The sequence below is a fragment of the Vipera ursinii genome (genome assembly GCF_947247035.1).
Source record: "Vipera ursinii genome assembly, chromosome: 5".
Taxonomy (NCBI): Eukaryota; Metazoa; Chordata; class Lepidosauria; order Squamata; family Viperidae; genus Vipera; species Vipera ursinii.
In genome coordinates, this window is record NC_139518.1 from 13022901 (window position 1) to 13044333 (window position 21433).

The 21433-nt window shown below is 36.9% G+C and overlaps 1 protein-coding gene across 4 annotated transcripts in view; it reads right to left on the bottom strand.

The window, feature by feature from the left end:
• Positions 1-21433, bottom strand: part of NAALADL2 (N-acetylated alpha-linked acidic dipeptidase like 2) — a 474305-nt gene that overhangs the window by 40667 nt on the left and 412205 nt on the right. For all 4 annotated transcript variants that reach the window (XM_083363590.1, XM_083363589.1, XM_083363591.1 and 1 more), the window contains one exon: positions 6445-6538. In XM_083363590.1, the coding sequence (XP_083219716.1) occupies positions 6445-6538 (94 nt within the window). The remainder of the gene's footprint in view (positions 1-6444; positions 6539-21433) is intronic.

Genomic DNA, 21433 nt, shown 5'->3' on the forward strand with positions numbered 1-21433 from the left:
AAGTCTTTGAAAAAATATCTCCAAACTTAGAAAGATGCTCCAATCATGAATTGGATGCTAATAAATAAGTAACGACCTCAGAGAGAGTGCAAACTATTGTATGATGTCATTAATCCACATATTAACTATGCATCATGCAAAACAGATTACAGTAGGTTAGAATTCCTGGAACTTGAGATGTCCGATTTTTAAGCTGGTTTTAAAAGTTGGAAAGGGCCAAGCAACAGTATACATTATTGCTGATGCATGGTAGATAATTGAGAAAACCAGAGAATACAAAAATGAAGTCAATATTGTGCTGCATTGATTGCAGAAAGGCCTTGATTTTGTTGAACATGTAAAGGTGCACAAAAAGCTCAGGAAAAAATTAGAATCCCAGAGCAGTTTTGTCTTAATGAAAAATCTATGCACTGTGCAGAAAACCATTGTTCAGAGGGAATACATTGAAACAGACTAGCTCTTGTTTAGTATAGAAGTAAGCTAAAGCTATATTTATTTTTATTACTATTACTGTTGTTGTTGTTGTTAAATTTACATATCCCTCATCTCACTGTTTGTAGTAACCTTAGACTCCAACTGTACATCCTTTCTATCTATTTATACAAACTATAAAATATATACTAATAGACACTTGACTCCAAGAAGCAGGGATTTAAAACTGGAGGAAGAAATATTAATAACATGTACTATGATACCACTATGTCTGGGAATGCAACTTATCTGCAAACTCTAATAAGGAAGTTAATGAGCACAATAAAAATGGGACTAAAATTAGATATAAAGAAGTTAAAACTATTGACAAGCATAGCAACCAACCTTAGAATTGTCTATGGAGATACTGAAGTTACTATCACTGGTGAAGGGATTCAAGAAGTATGCCACAAATTAGCAACTGGTAGGGTAGCAATGAAGATATGTAGTTTATTCAAATGAGCATTAATTTGGCAAGCAATGATATTCCCTATGACTCTCTATGGAAGCTATATGATACTCTAAGATGCTTTTTAACTCTGGAAAATACCATGGATAGCCAAGAAATCAAATAAATTGAACAAGTCAATCCAGAGTTGTCACTCAAGATACAAATGACTGGGCTCAAATTATCACATTTTGTGTACATTATGCTAAGGTGCATAACAAGAAGTCCATTTTATTGGAAAGGTAGAATGAAAGAAAAGAATAGGACAACAAGCAGCAATGTGTATGTGGATCACAGTAGTAATGGGTATATTATGGCTTGAATTGAAGGGCCTGGTTTGGGCAGTTCATGTTGTTGCTATGATTTAACACGGACCTGATGGCACATAATCAATCAGTCTGGTTTAGATAATGCAGGTGGAAAATATTTCACTTATGATACGGTGACCATAGTTATATTCTAAAAAACAAACCACCTTCACTACGCAGATGCTTGAGGGCAGAAAACATATTTTACAAGTGTTAAAAAAATCCATTGTTGCCCATTATAAGAGAAATGTTACTGCATTCATTCCAAATCTCTAGAATAAATATCCACCCAGCAAAGTAAGAAAAGCTGTCTAAAATCTAGTTACATGCAGCAATTGCAATGAAATATTTGCCATATAATTCAGAAATCAACACCATGTTTTTTTTCCTAGTACCTTTGATTATATTCATTTAACAATTGAATATAAACCAAATGAGATTATCAATCCTCTTAGAGAGACACAGCCTGGGAACTGAAATTGTAGGGTAATGAAAATGGCTTTCTTTTTAGTGAAATATTGTTTGCAAATTCCCCTCATTTTTTTCTCCCTTCAAAGTGTTGCTGAAAGTTGTTTAGGCTGATACTAGAAAGTATTTTATTTTAGCCCCCCCCCGTGACAATTTAAAGTATAATTCAAACTTTCTCCTTTCAATTACAATAGGGCAAAACAAAACCTACTACACTCATGAGATTATTAAAACTATTAAAATTCTACGTCTGACTGCCTTAAATAAGGAAAACTTGTGTTTGATGACTTGAAAGGAAAACACAAGTAAACTGGATGTTTCAATGACCACCATGCTTTGGGTGCAGATCTTTGATTACAGAAGGATAGAGACATGGTTAAGAAATTAGAATAGACCTGAGCTTGATTTAATTAAGATTAGACAACTCAATGGGGTTGGGCTAGGCATGGTTGGAACCACCGGAAAATTTCAGAGATATAAACTATACTAGGTTTTTTTCTTAAAAAAAAAATGGCTAGGGTATCCAAAGACAAATCTTAATTATTATTGAACCACAACATTCATTTACTAACAAAAGTTAAACTCAATTCAGTGTTATTTTTCTGAAAATGAAGATATATAAAAAGATACCATACACTGAAGAAGAAGCAAGAGAGATTCCTGCCTAGGGCTCTTTTACATATACCCAGGTTAAAAAGGTAAAGGTAAAGGTTCCCCCACACATGCGTGCTAGTCGTTTCTGACTCTAGGGGCTGGTGCTCATCTCCATTTCAAAGCCGAAGAGCCAGCGCTTGTCCGAGGATATCTCCATGGTCATGTGGCCAGCATGACTAGATGCCAAAGGCGCACGGAACGCTGTTACCTTCCCACTGTAGTGGTCCCTATTTTTCTACTTGCATTTTATGTGCTTTCAAACTGCTAGGTTGGCAGAAGCTGGGACGAGTAACAGGCGCTCACTCTGTTACGCAGCACTTGGGATTTGACCTGCCAAACTGCCGACCGTCTGATCGACAAGCTCAGCATCCTAACCCACTGAGCCACTGCATCCCTATATACCCAGGTTAGTGGGCTCCAAAACCCAAGAGACCCAAAACAAGCATACCTGGTCTCTAGGCAACACCCCCACAGGTACTCAAAGGCTATGGTTTACTATACCACTCTTCACCTAGTCTACTACTATTCTGGAGAACAATAAGTAAATTTGCCTTAGGCAGATTGAGACATTGTGAATGAATACAAACCAACTTCTCTCTTACTCCCACACTAACACCACAAGTCCAACACCACCACACTCACCCACACATTGTTGAGCTGGCTAGTGACAGGTCTTAAAGGGACAGGCACCAGCAACCCAGGTTCTGACCCTTTTGCAGGCAGCCTGTCTTCTCACACAGCCACAAAGCCTTTCAGTGTGTAATATTGATGTCCAACAGTTCACAGTAGGAAACAATACGAAAGATTGGTCCAGCTCTTATTCTAGAATGTAAGAATTAGATTGGCTTGTTTACAAATATGTGTATTTCCTATGATCCCCACTAGCAGACAACCTGTTTTTAATGCAAATGAAATGTACTTCTGGTGTTTCAGAGGGAAAGTGGGAAATCCCTCTCTGTATGTTACTTATAGAATATATTACTCTATACTGTTTTTGACCAAGCATCTTTATATGTATTGACTTATACATTTCGTAGGATATGCGAGCAAGTTCTAATTTTCAGCTAAAAAAATGAATTTCATTCAGCCAATTATTTTTAAAAATAAATTGCATTGTTTTTCTTTCTGCTTATCACAAAAAAAATGTTTCCGTTGTTAAGTGTATAAACAGCCTTTGTTGACTTGATCTCACAATTTTCCTTACCTCTGATTGGAAGTTCATTAGGTTCAGTCACTTGATTTCAACGAAAGAGAAATGTGTTTTTTTGGGGGGGAGGCTTCTAATACCAATAAAATAAGATTCTTTTGCTCTGCTGTTTCTGCAATTACGTTTAGTGAAATCTCTTACAGATCCTTATATTGCCCATTCTGTCAGTTTTCTATGCAGATTCCTGTTTTGGACAGATTTCACAAAATTTAAATTGTCTTTTTTTATTAGTTTTATTCATTTATAACATAAAATGTGAAAATACAAAAGCAAATAGTAGGGGACAACAGTAGAGAAAGGGAAAACAAAAAAGATGCGAAGAAAGGGAGGGAAAGAAACAGAAGCCATTGACTTCCGACTTTTTCTGTTGCAGTAAAATCAGACATTAAAATCAAATCTCAACTGTTTACTTTTCTATAGTAGTATGCACTGGCTAGCCATTTCTGTATCGACAAATCAGTCTAATTGGTAAAACTCAAAATCATAATATCATTTTTTCCCACCTCAAGCACAAAGTCCAGAAGTGGTTTCCAAGTAGAAACTTATGTACTTATGTACATAACTTATGTACTTATGTCCTTTGTTTTTATCAGGGCAGTCAATTTGCCCATCTCTGCTAATTCCATCAGCTTTTGTAACCATTCATCCATGGTGGGAATCGAGGCATCCTTCCACTTTTGTGCATAGAGCAATCCTGCTGCCGTCACCATATATAAAATCAGAGTTCCATTTTTTCCCCTAGATCTCTTTCCATTAAACCCAGAAGGAAAGGTTCTGGTTTAATCTTTATGTTCACTTTAAGAATTTTCTGCATTAAATTTAAATTGTAAAGTAGTCAGAAGAACATGGGTAGGGTTTTTTTTTGTTCATTATTGACTCTGAAACATATATTCAAGCAATGTGTAGATATGTTACTATCTGGGTGATCACCAAGATTGCATCTTCATTATCACGCAATTTTTAAAAAGTCAAAGCTGAATGCTAGATCATACTTGATGTAGACAGTATTCATGAACACCTATTTTCCTGTATCTATCTGTTTATTATCTTTACCTTGTGCAATTTGCAAAAAAGCAATCAAAAGTAAAGTGAGTTGTTGCCCCAGGCCATTATCTATAATAGAAACAAAATATGTATGTGAAACTAAGACCAAACTAAGAGTAAGAATGGTGCTTCCCATTTAAAATAGAGCCCCCAGTATAACCTATGTACAGAGAAGATAAAAAGTTTATTGGACGGAAAATGCCCTATACATATTCCTTGAATAACAACAACCAGGGCTCATGTCAAACCAAAAAAATACAGAACACTTCCTCAAGGCCAATTAATGAGATGAGCTGTTATACAAAGCAGAAGAGGAATTAAGATCCAGTTTTGTGCAGTGGCTAAGATAGTGGGCTAGAAAGCAAGACAGGGTGATTTCTAGTTTTAACACCTGAATATATTGACTCCTCTGGGTATATTTATTGGTCCATAATCCTTTATTCCTATATAATCCTCTTTTATTCAGAAATCTTTCAGATTTTTTCCCCACAGCAATATGCTTCAAATATATTTACTTTATTTGAAAGAAACCAACATACTGATCTGATATGACTTAATCCTAGCTAATACTAGCTCACCTTAGCTGATATCAGAAGCTAGCAGGGTCAGCCTAAGTTAATAGCTGGAGGAGGACCACATGGGAGATCCAGGGCTGCTGGCTAGTCAAAAAACACAACAAAACAATACAATCTCATCTGGAATGCTGCCAAAAATCCTGCATGAATTCATACAGTCAAGGTTAACTCATTGACTAATTTGGTTGTCTTTATTTAACCCATAGGTGTCAAACTCAGCATGTCACGTGTCATGATGTATCGTGAGATTTTTTGCATAGCCGGAAAAAAACTCACAGCCTCCGCATGATGCAACCAGCCTGCAGGCCAGCAGTTTGACACCCCTGATTTAACCCATGGCAATAAAGTGTTGAATGGTAAGATTGTGGCTCATTTAAATTAGGCTTACAATATCTGTATTGCAAAAGTCTGAATAGCCACTAGATGGCAGCATCAAAATAGTCAAAAGACTTCCATCTAGCAGTCAACTGGATTTTTGTCACAGAATTGGTAGCTCTCATTAAGCCCAGTATGAGTTTTGAATTTACTTCCAAAACTCCACTCCAGCACTCTGAACACACACACACACACACATACACACAGAGGGACATACAATCAGTTGTATTATCCTAGGCCTTGGGCCTCTGTTTGGTTTCCTTGAAGAGGAAAAAAATCTTCCCATTTTTATCCCCCTCTCATCCTAATACCCAGATCAAGGTCATTCACTTCTAACGTAGAGCTTTCAAGAAGGGGACGATAAATCAAGTCGGGCAAATTATTTGGCATTAAATTATCCTGCTTCCTAGTGGCTGTAAGAAGAGAGCAGAGCTGGAGTGATCCGCTGCCAATATGACCTGCTGCAATAAATAAGCAAGATGGCCAGTTTTCAAACTGGGAAAATTACACAGCCTTCAAGAACCATGGAGTTCAATGCCTCATTTTATTTTTCTTCCTATTTGCTGGCTTCCCTGTATGGAAGGGAAGGGTGGTGGGGGAGAACAACCCTGCCTGCAGCCGTTAAAATGGTATTTATCATTTACTGAAATGTTTACAGTAATTATTGCTTAACTGTGTCTATATAAACCATTTATGTTTCTAATAAGTTTGCTAAAAATGATACTTAATTTACCACCAAGGCACAAGCATTGACACAGAGCTAAAAAAAATATTGGGATTAATAAAATAGGCCAGCGTTGTTTGTTTACAGCAGAGAAAAGCAGGAACTTGCCATCTCAAGCAAAGGGAAAGCATTACATTTGCTGAAATTCCTTAGATCACGGCAGAAATTACCTTGTAGGTTCTTCTGAACTTCCAATGCAATATCCAGGGCATTAAAAGGCAGAACCGGCTTGCTAGCAATTTGCAAAATTGCTTCGCCTGTCAACTGGAAAGAAAAAGAAAAGAAAAAAAAGAAAAAAAGAATCAGACACTCAGGTGCATTCTAACATAATCCACTGGGTAACTCTCCACCAAACACTGAGCTCCTAAATAAGCAGTTCCCATTAAGGCATCTGGACGGGCAGATAAGCACTTCAGCTTTAATGATGGATGTGTCACCTGGAATAGCAAGCTAGTTTTGAAGGCCAGATTAAATGGTCTGCAGGGATTACTTTTCAAATGAAGCAAATGGCTGAGGGGACAAAGGGACCATTTATTTCAATGGGAGAGTAGCATAATGTCCCTGCATCTATGCAGACACCTGAGCAAGCAGCACAGAGAATTTCTGGACTATTAAGCAGTATATATCTTTCTATGTACTGCAAGGCGATCAAACCGGTCAGTCCTAAAGGAGATCAACCCTGACTGCTCTTTAGAAGGCCAGATCCTGAAGCTAAAACTCAAATACTTTGGCCACCTAATGAGAAGGAAGGACTCACTGGAGAAGAGCCTAATGCTGGGAAAGATTGAGGGCAAGAGAAGAAGGGGACGACAGAGAATGAGGTGGCTGGATGGAGCCACTGAAGCAGTAGGCGTGAGCTTAAATGGACTCCAGAAGATGGTAGAGGACAGGAAGGCCTGGAGGAACATTGTCCATGGGGTCATGATGGGTCGGACACGACTTCGCACCTAACAACAACATCTCCCTGTAGGTTAGTTAACATATATATATATATATATATATATATATATATATATATATATATATATATATATATATATATATATATATGCTAACTCAAGGTTACTGTGTTAGAATAACAATTAAGTTCTCAGGGCTTCCTGCAAATAAAAATGCATTTGAGAATTTCAAAGGATGCAACTATGAAAGTTTAATATTTTAAAGGATGTCTATTCCTCCTCTCATGCAGATGCATGACATGTACAGTAATTCTTTGGGGATCTTGCTAAATGTGTGCATGTTTCAACCGTCTTGTTTAACATTCTCTACAAGACCTACTGTATGTAACAGTGCGCTCTTGGTCTAATCCTGTTCCAGTTATTGGAGACCAGTGATTCACTGTAAGCTAGTTTTGGAAACTCAACAAACATTTGAATTGTCTCCAGTTGTAGACATTTATTGACTGAATTTTTCCAACACAGGCTGGCATAGATAGCAGGATAAGACATTTTGGTACCAAGACATTGTTCTTGTGTTTCATTTGGTTCAACAGGTCCCCTGGATCAATATAGAACTTTGCTCTTTCAAGTAACCAATGGCGATTGTTACTTATTAGCTGGGCCATGTGTTGAAAGTCTGGTTTGGGCAAATTCGATATCGAGAGGTTTTCATGTCTCCAAAAGATTGGATGAATGGAAGGTAAAAGATGATGTCATTTTGATTTTTAAGAAGTGGGAAGCATTGGCTGTTCATTGGCAGCGATTCAAAATATGCAGCTTATATGAAAAGGTTGAGAAGAGAAAAGAAATGAACATGTCCCCTTGACAATAGGTAAGCATTGATGTAATATCAAGTATTTTTAATAATGGCACTCCATCTTTGGAACATCGTTTCCGGATCCATATGCTAGTGGCTTTTATGAAGTTTAGGGATCAGCTATCCCAAAGGTGCTTTTTCAAAAAGCAGCTGGACTTTCTTTGTTTTTCCTTGAAGAAGCTTCGTGGGGTGAGAAGCAAGACATCTTCAACGGAAAAACAAAGGAAGTCCAGTTGCCTTTTGAAAAAGCAGGATAGTCATTTAGGCATAAGCTAAAACATTTTTTTGGCCCGAGATGTTTGTTATTTTATTTAAAGTTGATTTTGGAAAATCAGTATGTTCTATCAACTGACTTGGTTTTCCCTTTTTCTATTACTGATATATAAAGAAAGGAGAAAAAGGGAAAAAGTAAAATAAAAGGTGTAATATATTGTTTTATCTGTAAATAGTAACTATATATAGAATTGTAACTATTTGCAGCCAGAAGGATAGATCCTTTTTCTTTTCCTTTGGTGTTTTTTTTAAAAAAAACAGAACTACATTTTCCCCCCTTTTCTTTCACAATGCATGTATTTTTTTAAAATCTTTGTGTGCTCCCCCCCATTTCTCTGTCATTATTTTAAAAGCCATAAAAGAATAAATAAAAAGAGAGAGGAAAGAAAGGGAGTGAAGCATAGAATGTATTCTTTTTTTATCTGTAAAGTACTCTGAGGTTACATTAAATATGTTTCATGCACACACACTTTCTCACATATGCACCTCATTGCTAGGGGGGAAAATAAACTAAAACTCACGAGACATTTCAAGTGCCTTTGTTTCACATAAACTGATAAGGAACTATCTTTGGAAGACTCACTTTTGCAAATAACTCTGCATTATCTGATGTTAGAATAGGAATATTTTTTACAAATATGAACAGATGCATCTAAGACAATATGAGACAGTTAAGTTGTATAAAAAGGAGAGATAAAAAAATCTGCAAGAACTCTTTAAACACACACACACACGGAGAATAAATACAATACCAGAGTTGGAAGAGACCTTGGAGGTCATCTAGTCCAACCCCCTGCTCAGGCAGGAAACCCTATACTATTTCAGGCAAATGGCTGTCCAGTCTCTTCTTAAAAACTTCCAGCGTTGGAGCATTCACCACTTCTGGAGGCAGGTTGTTCCACTGGTTAATTGTTCTAACTGTCAGGAAGTTTCTCCTTAGTTCTAGGTTGCTTCTCTCCTTGACTAGTTTCCATCCGTTGCTTCTTGTCCTGCTTTCAGGTGCTTTAGAGAATAGCTTGACTCCCTCTTCTTTGTGGAAACCTCTGAGATATTGGAACACTGCTATCATGTCACCCGTAGTCCTTCTTTTCATTAAACTAAACATTAAACTAAACTAAATATGCTGTTTAAGCAGGCAGATTGGGTTTACTGGAATTTTGCCAAACACCAGTAGTATAAACCTAATGGACAAGGCTTCAGGTAAATTTAAGATCTTAAGCATTGCTGTGATACATAGTTTCCTTTCTTCTCCAAGGAGGTCAAAATCAATGATTCCATGTTAATCTGCTTCTTAAAATGGAAGGTCCATAGTTGCAATCTAAAATGTCCGCCAAAGATAGGCTTCTTCTCTCCAGATGCTGCTGTACTACATTTCCCCTCAGCATGGGATGGAACAAGCTGTCTGAAAACACATGGAAACCATTAGCTAATCCTTAAAATGCCAGCAAGGGTAATTCTATTTGAAAAGACACCAGTACAGTGAGGGGAAAAAATCATTCAATCCCCTGCTGATGTCAATGTAGGGCAAGATACACCCTTGGAGTACAGAGGCAAAGAACATTTTAGAGAGAAGTTCTCTGAGGTTGGGCTCCAGTATGAGTCCAAAAGCTTGGAAGACAAAACCTCATGGTCCCGGCTGACCGACCCAAATTGGATCCTGAAATATTATCCTGGGACATGTATATTCACCTTCATTCAGGAAAGAACATTATAGACTCAGTGAAGGAATTTTTGTGGATAAATTATGATTATAGCTAAATAACATGGAAGATTAGAGAAAAGGCAGGAAGAATCGTCTTCTGTGAAGGAAGTGGTTGAGAAAAACGTTACAGCACAAAGTTAATTCTCTCTGTAGGGCAACTTGAAATTAGATGTTGTAAAAGTAAGAAGCGAGAGAGACATCAGCGTAGAATATTGTATTCTGGCTGAATTTTCATACATCATTTGGTATAATTTACAGTGTTGTTCAGATGTTTCTTAAAGGGTGTTCTGAGATTCCAGCCATTTGTGTTTACATAGTAAATGAAAAAGGCCATGATCTTAAGCTATTATATATCTCAGTTTAAGCATGGATTCTGTGTTTTGCTAATCTGGACAAGAGTCAGCATGGCCTAGTGTATTACGAGTTGGAGTAAGTTTAATCCTTACTCAACAAGGAAGGTCAATTTCATTCAGTCTATCATATTCAGTGGTGGGATTCAGCCAGTTCACACCACTTCAGCAGAACTGATAGCTAATTTTTTGTTGCCCAGACCCAGAATGGACTTCCAGAAGCAGCATCCACACAGAGAACCAGTGTCATGGTTCCAGCAGATGTTACTCTTCAAAGAACTTTGAGGCATTGTTTACCTTAAAGATTCTTTATTCAAATAACATGGCATCGGCACGTACATGGTGGAAGCCAAAATCTGAATTTCCCTTCCCTGAACACATAGTATCAAAGCACAATTCCCTCCTCCAATTGACAGTCATAGATCACATTCTCCAATTATTTTAAAATGCAAACCTTCAGTCCAGTTGTCTAACCCACCATTCCTTATCATCTCTTATTTCAAACAACCTGGAAGAACACTCTACTGCGATGTTGTTATGTCTAACTAATCCCCATACACATTCTTCCCCTTCCCCCTCAGCATCATCTAATTCTAATTCTAAAAGTAACATACAGGTTCAAGAGAAAATAGCTATATTGTCAAAGCAAGAACATCCAATGTTAGCAGTGTTGACAGCCGGTTGTTCACATATAAGAAGTGATAAATGAATCACTGAAATCATCTTTTTTTTTCTTTAAAACAGGTAACTATCTCATTTATTTTTTGCATGGTACGGAGGAGTGAGTATGCTGCAGATGAAGAATATATTATCTGTTGATTATTTTTTCTTATTTTTTAAATTTTATTTTCCACTATGTCATCATTTCATCTATAGCCTGTATTTTTTTCCTGTTCTTCAGTAAACATATGGATTTACACCCACCCAAGTGAGTAGAAGACAAGAATAAAAGATTCACGGGACACCTGCACACTAATTGGAGGTGGTTATATTGTAAAGGACAAACAAGGAAAATATACAGCTAAATCAATAAAAGAAAAAAAATGTAGAGGGACTTTTAGTTAGCATTGAAGAAAATATATTTCCTAAAATCTATTTATAACATTACATAGTCCTTTGACTTCAATTGTTTTTAAACATCATGATCATCATCATCATCATCATCATCATCATTATTATTATTATTATTATTATTATTATTATTATTATTATTATTATTATTATTATCATCATCATCATCATCATCATCATCATCATCATCATCATTGTTTTTTTAAAAAAAACTATAATGGTCAGGGTATATCTTTAGGTTTTAAACAGATAATTTAACAAAACATTGCCTCTCACAGAATGCATTTTGGGTCAGTAGAGGGCTCTCTGACAAAAGACAAGAAAAATTCAAAAGCTATCCTGCTGTAGTAGATAGCTTGGAACATAGTAATCCAGTAAAATTCACTATCTTTCTGAATAACATTGGGTTTGATCATTTTAATATATGCTGGTATATAATAGCAGTTCTTCTCCAAACAGGAAAACCTTGCCTTTAATTTATTCATGACTGAGGAATTATTGATCAGGAAATAAAAATATTAATTGACAAATGTCTCTATGCTTGAATTGTAAAAAGCACCCAGCAATAAGAAACCTTAAAAAAATAAAATAACCTGTTAGGTTTTTAAGGCTTATCATGTAACAGCCTTCAGAAATACACGGGATGAGAACTTAGCTAGGATAGTTTGGAGATAAGATAATCCATAAAAGGAAGAGGAAAGAGATCTGCCTATATAGCTTTGTTCAGAAATTCGATCTGCAGAAGGAATTTTAATTTAAATAGGAGGTATGAAGTCAAGGGTAACACTTCCTTTCCAACCCTTTCATGTTGATCAAGAAGGTAATGTAGGATATTCTTCAGCAGAACATGCAAGCTTTGGTATAAATCTAGCCAAGTGCTTTTGCAAGTCCTCTTCAAATCTTCAACAATGAAACATTTGGGAATAGAGCAGGTGGAGTTCAAGACACTTAAAAAAGGTCAATACTCACAAGATAATGGTATATGCAACAAGGAGAATTTGAAAATGTGGTGATAATGCCAGCTGTAGCAATGCCAGCCCCTTTAAAATGGTTTAATAAATCCTGGAGCACTGGGAAAGTGCCTGAGGATTGGAAAAGGGCTGATGTGGTCCCCATCTTCAAGAAAGGGAAAAAAAAATTGACCCAGTAAACTGCAGACCAATCAGTTTAACATCAATACCTGGGAAGATCCTGGAAACGATAACCAAAAAACAGATCTGTGAACAACTAGAAGCAAACAAAGTCATAACTAGAAGCCAACAAGTAGTCCTCAATGGCACTACATTCACATGGAGAGAAGTAAGCAGTGGGGTACCACAAGGTTCCATCTTAGGCCCACTACTCTTCAATATGTTCATAAATGACTTAGATGAGGGAATTGAAGGGGAACTCATCAAATCTGCAGATGACACCAAACTGGCAGGAGTAGCCAATACCCCAGAACACAGAGTCAGGATCCAAAAAGATCTTGACAAACTTGAACAATGGGCCCTATTCAACAAAATGAGTTTCAATGTGGAGAAAAGCAAAGTCTTACATTTAGGCAGGAAAAACCAAAGGTACAAATACAGATTGGGAGAGACCGGGCTTAAAAACAGTAACTGTGAAAGGGACCTTGGAGTCCTAGTGGATGATCACTTAACCATGAGCCAGCAGTGTACAGCAGCAACCACAAAAGCTAATACAATCCTGGGTTGTATAAACAGAGGCATAGAATCAAGATCATGTGAAGTATTAGTACTACTTTATAAAACCCTAGTAGGACCACACCTGGAATACTGCAGCCAATTTTGGTCACCATATCACGAAAAAGATGTTGAAAGTTTGGAAAAAATTCAGAGAAGAGCAACAAAGATGATCAAAGGCCTGGAGGCTAAAACATATGAACAGGTATGAGACTTGGGTTTACCTAGTCTAAAGAAAAAAAGAAATAGGGGAGACATGATAGCAGTGTTCCAGCATCTGAGGGACTGCCACAAGGCAGATGGGGCCAGGTTGTTCACCAAAGCACCAGAGGGAAAGACAAGAACCAATGGTTGTAAACTGATCAAAGACAGAAGCAACCTAGAATTAAGGAGAAACTTCCTGACAGTGAGGACAAACAACCAGTGGAACAGCTTACCCCCAGAAATCGTGGGTGGTCTATTACTGGACATTTTTAAGAACAGACTGGATATTCACCTGTCTGAGATGTATAGGTTCCCCTGCTTGAGCAGGGGGCTGGATTAGAAGACCTCCAAGGTCCCTTCCAGCTCTATTCTATTCTATTCTATTCTATTCTATTCTATTCTATTCTATTCTATTCTATTCTATTCTATTCTATTCTATTCTATTCTATTCTATTCTATTCTATTCTATTCTATTCTATTCTATTCTATTCTCTCTGTTTGTTATTAAAATTATGAATTAAACAACATTTTGCTAGCTTGCTGGTAGGTAGACATGTTAAATTTGAATGTTTTATTTCCAAGAACCTCTGATAAATTTATTGAATGCTTGATAGCAGAAAATGGATTTAAACCATCTGCCAAATATGTGGAAATTGGAGTGAGGATGAAGCTGACAGCAGGAAATAAATATATATTGGATGGATATATATTGGATCTTAGAAGTAATCTGAAACACAGGATCTGAAGAAACCTCTTCTTTTGCCCCATTTAAGAAGTGCACCTAATCATGTTATGCCTTATAAGCTTTTTTTTTGGAGTAAAAATCTCTTCCCATACTTTGTCCATCCATCCAGTTTTAGAATCATGTTGCCTTGGTTACCATGAACAGATTCTGGAGTGACAGCTATAGTACAATATTTTTAAACCCTAGAAATTATGCATATTATCCTTCCTATCAATCAGGGGGCCATCACAGCAATGCATGCGACATTTTGAATTCTTGCTTTCTTCGTGATCCAAAAATGAGTTATGGAGAAATAACAATAAAGTGTGGGGGGGGAATGAGATGTCAGATCTCTTAAAATATCTACTCTTTATAAGTAAACCATAATTTTTTTTAAAAAAAAAGATAGACGAGGAACATGACAAATTGGCCAAACTAGGATATAGTGTGAGGTTGAAAAGAGCTGTCACAACAGATCCATCTTCCTCCTAGTTTATTTTGGGTCTTCCTCTGGCTATTTGGAGTGTCAGTTTCCAAAAATCAGTAGACCTTTCTTTAAGCTCTATAACCTGAGTGATAGTTGTAAGATGCAATGGAGGGTTTTCAGGAGCATTTGAGGGACACAGGGGGAGGAGCACTTTCTCTTTTGCTTCATCCAGGCCCCTTGTTTTTTCTCTGACTTATCACTCAGCCTGGGAGACGAATCTGGCAGAACTTTGGTCAATTTCAGTCTAACCGCTAAACATCCCAAAGTGGCAAATCCTGGGGGGTGGGAAAACAGCATTGAAAGCAGAGAGTGACTACAGCTAAAATCACCCCAAAGTATCCCCTCAAGAATATAAAATGGTAATAACACACCCCGTGGAAATCATTCAGAGCTCCCGTCCCACACCCCAGCATCAAAAAAAGCTGGCAAAAATAGGAGAAAATTGGCAATGCACTTATTTCAAACACAGCTAGGAAAATCTGGTTGTCTCTCTTAATTTAAGTCAACTTGTCCTCTAATAGCATTGCAATCCTGTTTTTTTTTAAAACAAACAAACAAACAACACAGGTCTACAACTCTTTCAAAAAAAAAAGCACTAGGCATTTTATTTTAAAAAAAAGGTTGAATGTGCTTTCAGAAGTACAGCAGGCCTCTACCTATAGGGAAGCATTCCAAATGAGGCTTGAATTCTATTCTGCAAAGCCCTTGTCACATATTGTAGAAGTAGATGATTCTGTGGAAGCCAGACAGCCAAACTTTCCTGTGTCTCAGACCAAAATCATCATCAAAGGAGGTTTCCAGCATTTAAAGGGGAGGGGGTTTGCTGAAAGAATTCAAAAGTGACCAATGGGAGTGGGCAGATCCAAGCCCGTGTCATTTTCAACTTCATAGAATTCTTGGAGAGCAAAAACAGGCATCAGGAAAAATAAGGGGTGTGTGTGGAAAGGCTTTATAACAAGAAAAATTTAAGCCAGGTCTAATTTGCCTCCGTTATACAGTATCTGGCGATGAGATGAAGGCTGTGTCATGATAGTTCAGATTCATCATTACTACGGTTAAAGGTACACAAACACACAGTTGATAAACGGCTAAAAACTAAACGCCACAGTAAAACATTATTAATACTAATTTTAGATTTGATAAGATTCCATAAGCTGAATAACAATATTTAATGAGATTACTTCAACATTATCAGGCAGCAGATACAGTATTAGAAACAGAAAGAATTTGAATGCCTGGAAATGTAATTATTAATGGAGATATATATTGTGATCTATCAAAGATATCAGATACCTTTATAAAAAATACTGTGTAAGAAGGTATGAGCCCTGGACAAAGCTGATCATTATATGGGATTTCCCTACATTTATATTCTAACACAGCTGATAGTAATACATTAAAACACACTGGCATAGCTCTCCTGACTTGATAAATCCGTCTTGGCAGAGAAAGTTTGCCATTCTTGCCCTTAGTTTTGCTTTGGTCTAATCACAGTCCAAAGCTAATAATCTTTCTTGTGAATATTAGTATTGGTTCAGGCATTGCATAATATAACTTCTCTATTTAGGAATAAAACTATCTATAAAACTCAAGAAACCAAGCCAGCGAAAAGCATATTATTTTGACCAATAATTTAAAATGTTAATCCTTATTTCATTTTCTATCGCAATTATGTCTGCTTCTTGATGCAGAACCATATTTGAGACACCCACGGTTACAGTACATTCCTCAAGAAGATGCATTCAAGCTGCTTTAAAAATAATTGAAATTCAAATGCTACTTAGCACATTTGGATCAGTAAAAAAGCAGAGTTGACTTAGTAGCATTCTTAGTAGCATTCTGTAAGGCACAATTTGAGTATTGGTAGTCTTTGGTATATAGTTGGGAGAAGAATTTTTTGTTACTAAGCAAGGCAATTATTAAATGCACCCAATTTTACAATATTTTTTTGCCACAATTATTAAGTGAATCCCTGCAGTTTGTGGTTGTTAAATGAATCCTGGCACTGTTAAGCAAATCCAGCTTCCTTGTTGACATTTGCTAAAAACTGGCTGGGAATATTACAAATTGTGACCACATTGCTTTCAGATGCTGCGAACATTAAAAATATATGGCAGTTGCCAAGCAACAAAATTTTGATTCCATGACTGTGAAGATGCTGTAACGGTCATATGTGCAAGAACTGGTCATAAGTCCCTTCTTTCAATGCATTGTAATTTCAAACAGTTACTAAAAATGGTTGTAAGTCATTGACTACCTGTATGTCATCATATTGCCAGAGGCATAGAAGATATACAATACCTGAATATGATTTAATTCACGCTCATTGTGTCATGTGGAAATGTCCTCTAAAAACAATTAGCGGGCACTTTCATGGCATAATTAGCAATGACAAACAATGACAAATTGTCTGGAAAAAGCATTTTAGAGCCCGTGACTTCTTTTAGAGTTTATTCTCTTTCCAAATCACTGAAAAGGTGATTTGCAGCTCAAAAGCTACAGATGGAACGCATGGCTACACAATGGCAGCTGCAACTGTGCCACCAAAACCTTGCCCCTTGTTTACACATGTCACATATATAAAACAAGGTGTAAAGGTAAAGGTTCCCACGCACATGTGTGCTAGTCGTTTCCAACTCTAGGGGCCGGTGTTCATCTCCATTTCAAAGCCAAAGAGCCAGCGCTTGTCTGAGGATGTCTCTGTGGTCATGAGGCTGGCATGACTAGACACCAAAGGTGCATGGAACGCTGTTACCTTCCCACCGTAGTGGTCCCTATTTTTCTACTTGCATTTTTACGTGCTTTCGAACTGCTAGGTTGGCAGAAGCTGGGACGAGTAACAGGTGCTCACTCTGTTAAGCGCCAGTCGGGATTCGACCTGGCAAACTGCCGACCTTCTGATCGACAAGCTCAACGTCCTAACCCACTGAGCCACCACGTCCCTAAAACAAGGTGGGGCTTTCATTGTACAACCATGGCTGTCACCATGATTTTTGGTTCCTCTGCAGATGTCCCTATGTAGCTCTAATTCTTTAAACTTACTTAAATGCCACAGGAGTTCACAGTTAATGAGAATTATTAAGACCCTCCACAGTACAAACACATAGAGCACTATATCAAAGTGAAAAACTCCATCATTCGGAGACATTTGCTCCCCTTCAAACCTCTCCAACTGAACCAGATTGATACTCTCCTATCACAGAGAAGATTCAAGCTAATTCTTGATTCAGCACAAGACCATAATGACTGACAAAGCTCCTTAACCTGTATGACTAAGTTTTCCTCCTAATGGTTACTCTATATCAACAATGGTGAGTGATATATGTAAATAGTTGAAGACAACATTAAAGGCCATTTGCCCCTTAAGCATGGAAATGTTCTGAATTCAGGTGGTCTATTAACTTGACAGTGCAGTTTTGGGGGAAAACTCAATTGCTTGTCTTCTATATAGAGGGGGCGTGATGGCTCAGTGGTTAAAGATGCTGAGCTTATCAGCTGGAGAGCTGACAGCCCAGGTTCGAGACCCAAGCTCTGTGCAACAAGGTAAGCTCCCTTTATTTGTCCCAGCTACTACCCACCTATTATATCAGTTAGAAAGCATGCAAATGCAAGTAGATAAAAAGGTACCACTTCAATGGGAAGTGTTCCATGAACCTTTGGAATATAATCATGGTGGCCACGTGACCATGGAAATTGTGTTCAGACAATGTTGACTTCTTTGGCCAAGAAACAGAGATTGCCACTGTGCCCTAGAGTCAGACATGATTGACAGGGAAACTTTTACATTTTACCTCTTCTATAAAGATAATTCTAAACTTATGACCAGAGTGGAGCCCAAAATTTTTGTTGCTAAGTGAGACAATTGAGTTTTGCCTCATTTTACAACCTTTCTTCTCACAGTTAAGTGAAACAATGCAGTTGTTAAGTTAGTAACACAGTTGTAAAGTGAATCCAGCTTCCCCATTAACTTTGCATATCAGAAGGTTACATAAAATGATCACATGACCCAGGACATTGCAACCATCATATTTATGAGCCAGCTGGCAAATCTCTGACTTTTGATCGCTTGACCATGGGGATGTTGCAACAGCTGTAAGTGTGAAATATGGTCACAAGTCATCTTTTCAGATGCTGTTGTAACTTCCTACAGTCACTAAATGACAGGCTGTAAGTCAAGGCCTATCTGTAGCTACTTAGCTACTAATATATCATTTCCACAGATTGGATGGGACAAAGTTCTGTGCATATGACACATACTGACACAGATAATACATTTTGGAGCGTGATTTTGTATTAACCTGAATGAGAGCATGTTGCATTATAATATTGTGCTATGCAAACATTGCATATGAAGATGAGCAATCTTCAAATAACAATCAGAACCAAGAAGCCCTAATTCTCAACAAAGAAGCAACCAAAAATGTATTGACCTCCTTGTACAGTTTAAGGCAAGTAACATTATTTCTAAGACAATGGAGAAATATATTTGCCCATATTTATTTAAAAGAATAGAGGGATTGCATTTCACCCTCAACTGAAGAAGAAAATGTCAAAAAGAAGCTGGCTATAATTTTCAGCAATGTTTTATTCCGAACCAATTCTGAGGTAGGTACAGGGGTTTTTTCCCCCAAAGGCTGTACTATGTGGATGAAGCCAAAGATTTAATGTGAGAAGCTGAGTCTCAGCTTATAATATTTGAAATTGTTAAAGACCAGATGGAAAAAAATGTAGTTTGGTCTGCCTTTTAAGTGCAGTTTAATAAACATTCCCAGATTAATATGAAGATCACAGATCACAAAACAATTTTGTTTCCAAATGACATTAGTTCTCTGCATTTTCTGATCAAAAGGGTATTCATTATCAAAGGATATTGATAATGTTGAATGCTAAATGCATACAATAGGGAAAATTGAGACCACAAATAAGAATAAAATTTATACATTTGTGTAGGTGTTTTAATTTACAGAATGAGGAAGAAACTAGAATGGATTCCTGCTTAAAAATAGGTAAATTGACATGCTCTGTACACCTACAATTGAAATCTTATTTACATCAGCACTGTATTGTTTATGCTATGAAAATTGCATATGCTATTTACTCCTTTTGAAATACTATAGCTGTACATCTAGGTCATGCAATATGTAAAACATACCTTAGATGATTGCTCAGAAGACTGAATAATATAAAATTGCCTTGCCTTTTGATAAGAACTTCTAGGAGAGAAAATCAGATTGTATTTTCATGAATTCTTCCAAAGCCAGTAATGTAAAATATAGTCCTGCATATATCAAAATCATTCATGATCAAAATATACACTGTGCTTAATCATAACAGGGAAACTAACCAAGCTGATAATGGCAAGTTTCTGAAAAAGCTATTAGGATTTGGATGGGAAACCATGAGAAAATCCCAGGGCTATGGATTAGATTGGGAAATTGGAAAAATGTTCTAGAACATAATTCTGGAAGTTATAAATTCACATATCTTCAAGTTGCCAAGGTTGAGAAATACAGTTCTGGAACAGTGCAATGGTGGCTGATTGGAGTACTGTTGGTAAGAAATTAACGTGAATATTTTTATGCAGAAAACGTACAGCTTGAGAGATTATTTTAGGACATTTCTGTAAAAGGCCATGTAAATTAAAATAAATTTAATACCTCTACTTGCATCCCACATTATAAAAAATCTCAATCAAGATATACAGTACTTTTTTCATCAACTTCTCTTTTTTATGTATTAGAATTCTGCTTTGCTAATATGGCTAGTAAAATCAACAAGATCTATACTGGACTATGTATCACTAAATAGTTTCAGTTGCAGATTTCATCTTCTTTGGTTACTATCTTAGTTTTATTGTGGTCTTATAGTTTGTATTTTGTTATAAGCCATCTTTAGAAGCTTTATGCAGACAGTTGGCTTATAAATCTTTGAAAGGAGTAATAGGAAAAACAAACTGTAAAAGACTTTGTGATCAGGTCATATAAAATCACGAATGTCTCTTTGGCACTGAAGGAATCTATAGACAGATCAGCTATCAATAATGCAAAATATTTTCTTGAAATAATGGCAATATTCTAAGGTAGGTGCCACACAATGGAAATTAAGTCTCTTTTAATTGTCAGTCTTACCACCATTAAAGACATTTCACAGAGTATTTCCCTTCTATTCATGCACTTCTTTTTTCATCATTGAAAAATGATAATGTAAAGAACATTTCTTTGATCTCAAAAGGAGAGTTTTCTTTCAGATGAAATTATGGAAATAATTATGTTCACTTTTATTAATTGACAAAGATGTAAACCTGAGTTAAAAAGAGCTAGTGTAGCAGTTTCTACTTACAGTGCCTTAAATAATATTTTCACATTAGAACAGAACAGAACAGAACAGAACAGAACAGAACAGAACAGAACAGAATAGAATAGAATAGAATAGAATAGAATAGAATAGAATAGAATAGAATAGAATAGAATAGAATAGAATAGAATATCAGAGTTGGAAGGGACCTTGGAGGTCTTCGAGTCCAACCCCTGCTCAGGCAGGAAACCCTATACCATTTCTGACAAATGGTTGTCCAATATGCAGCTGTTAAAAAGTAATAAGCCACAAAGTCAAGATTCCCACCAGAGTGTTTTTCTGCATGGCACCACTAAAATGGACATTTTCACTTGCCTCGTGAAAAAGCATCTTTGGGATAATTATGACCTGGATGAATGAGAATGTCCATAGACATATCTGGTAGGAAGTGAAAAAATGTATTTTAATGAAGGGGCAGTGGCTGCAAAAATACCTAATTTCCCAGTTGCTGTTCATCCCAGTTGTGGGACACTTCAGGATTGAAATACCTTTTTTGGGGGGGCAAGGGGGCCGATGCTACCCTGGCAACCCTTATTACTGATGGAATTCCTCAA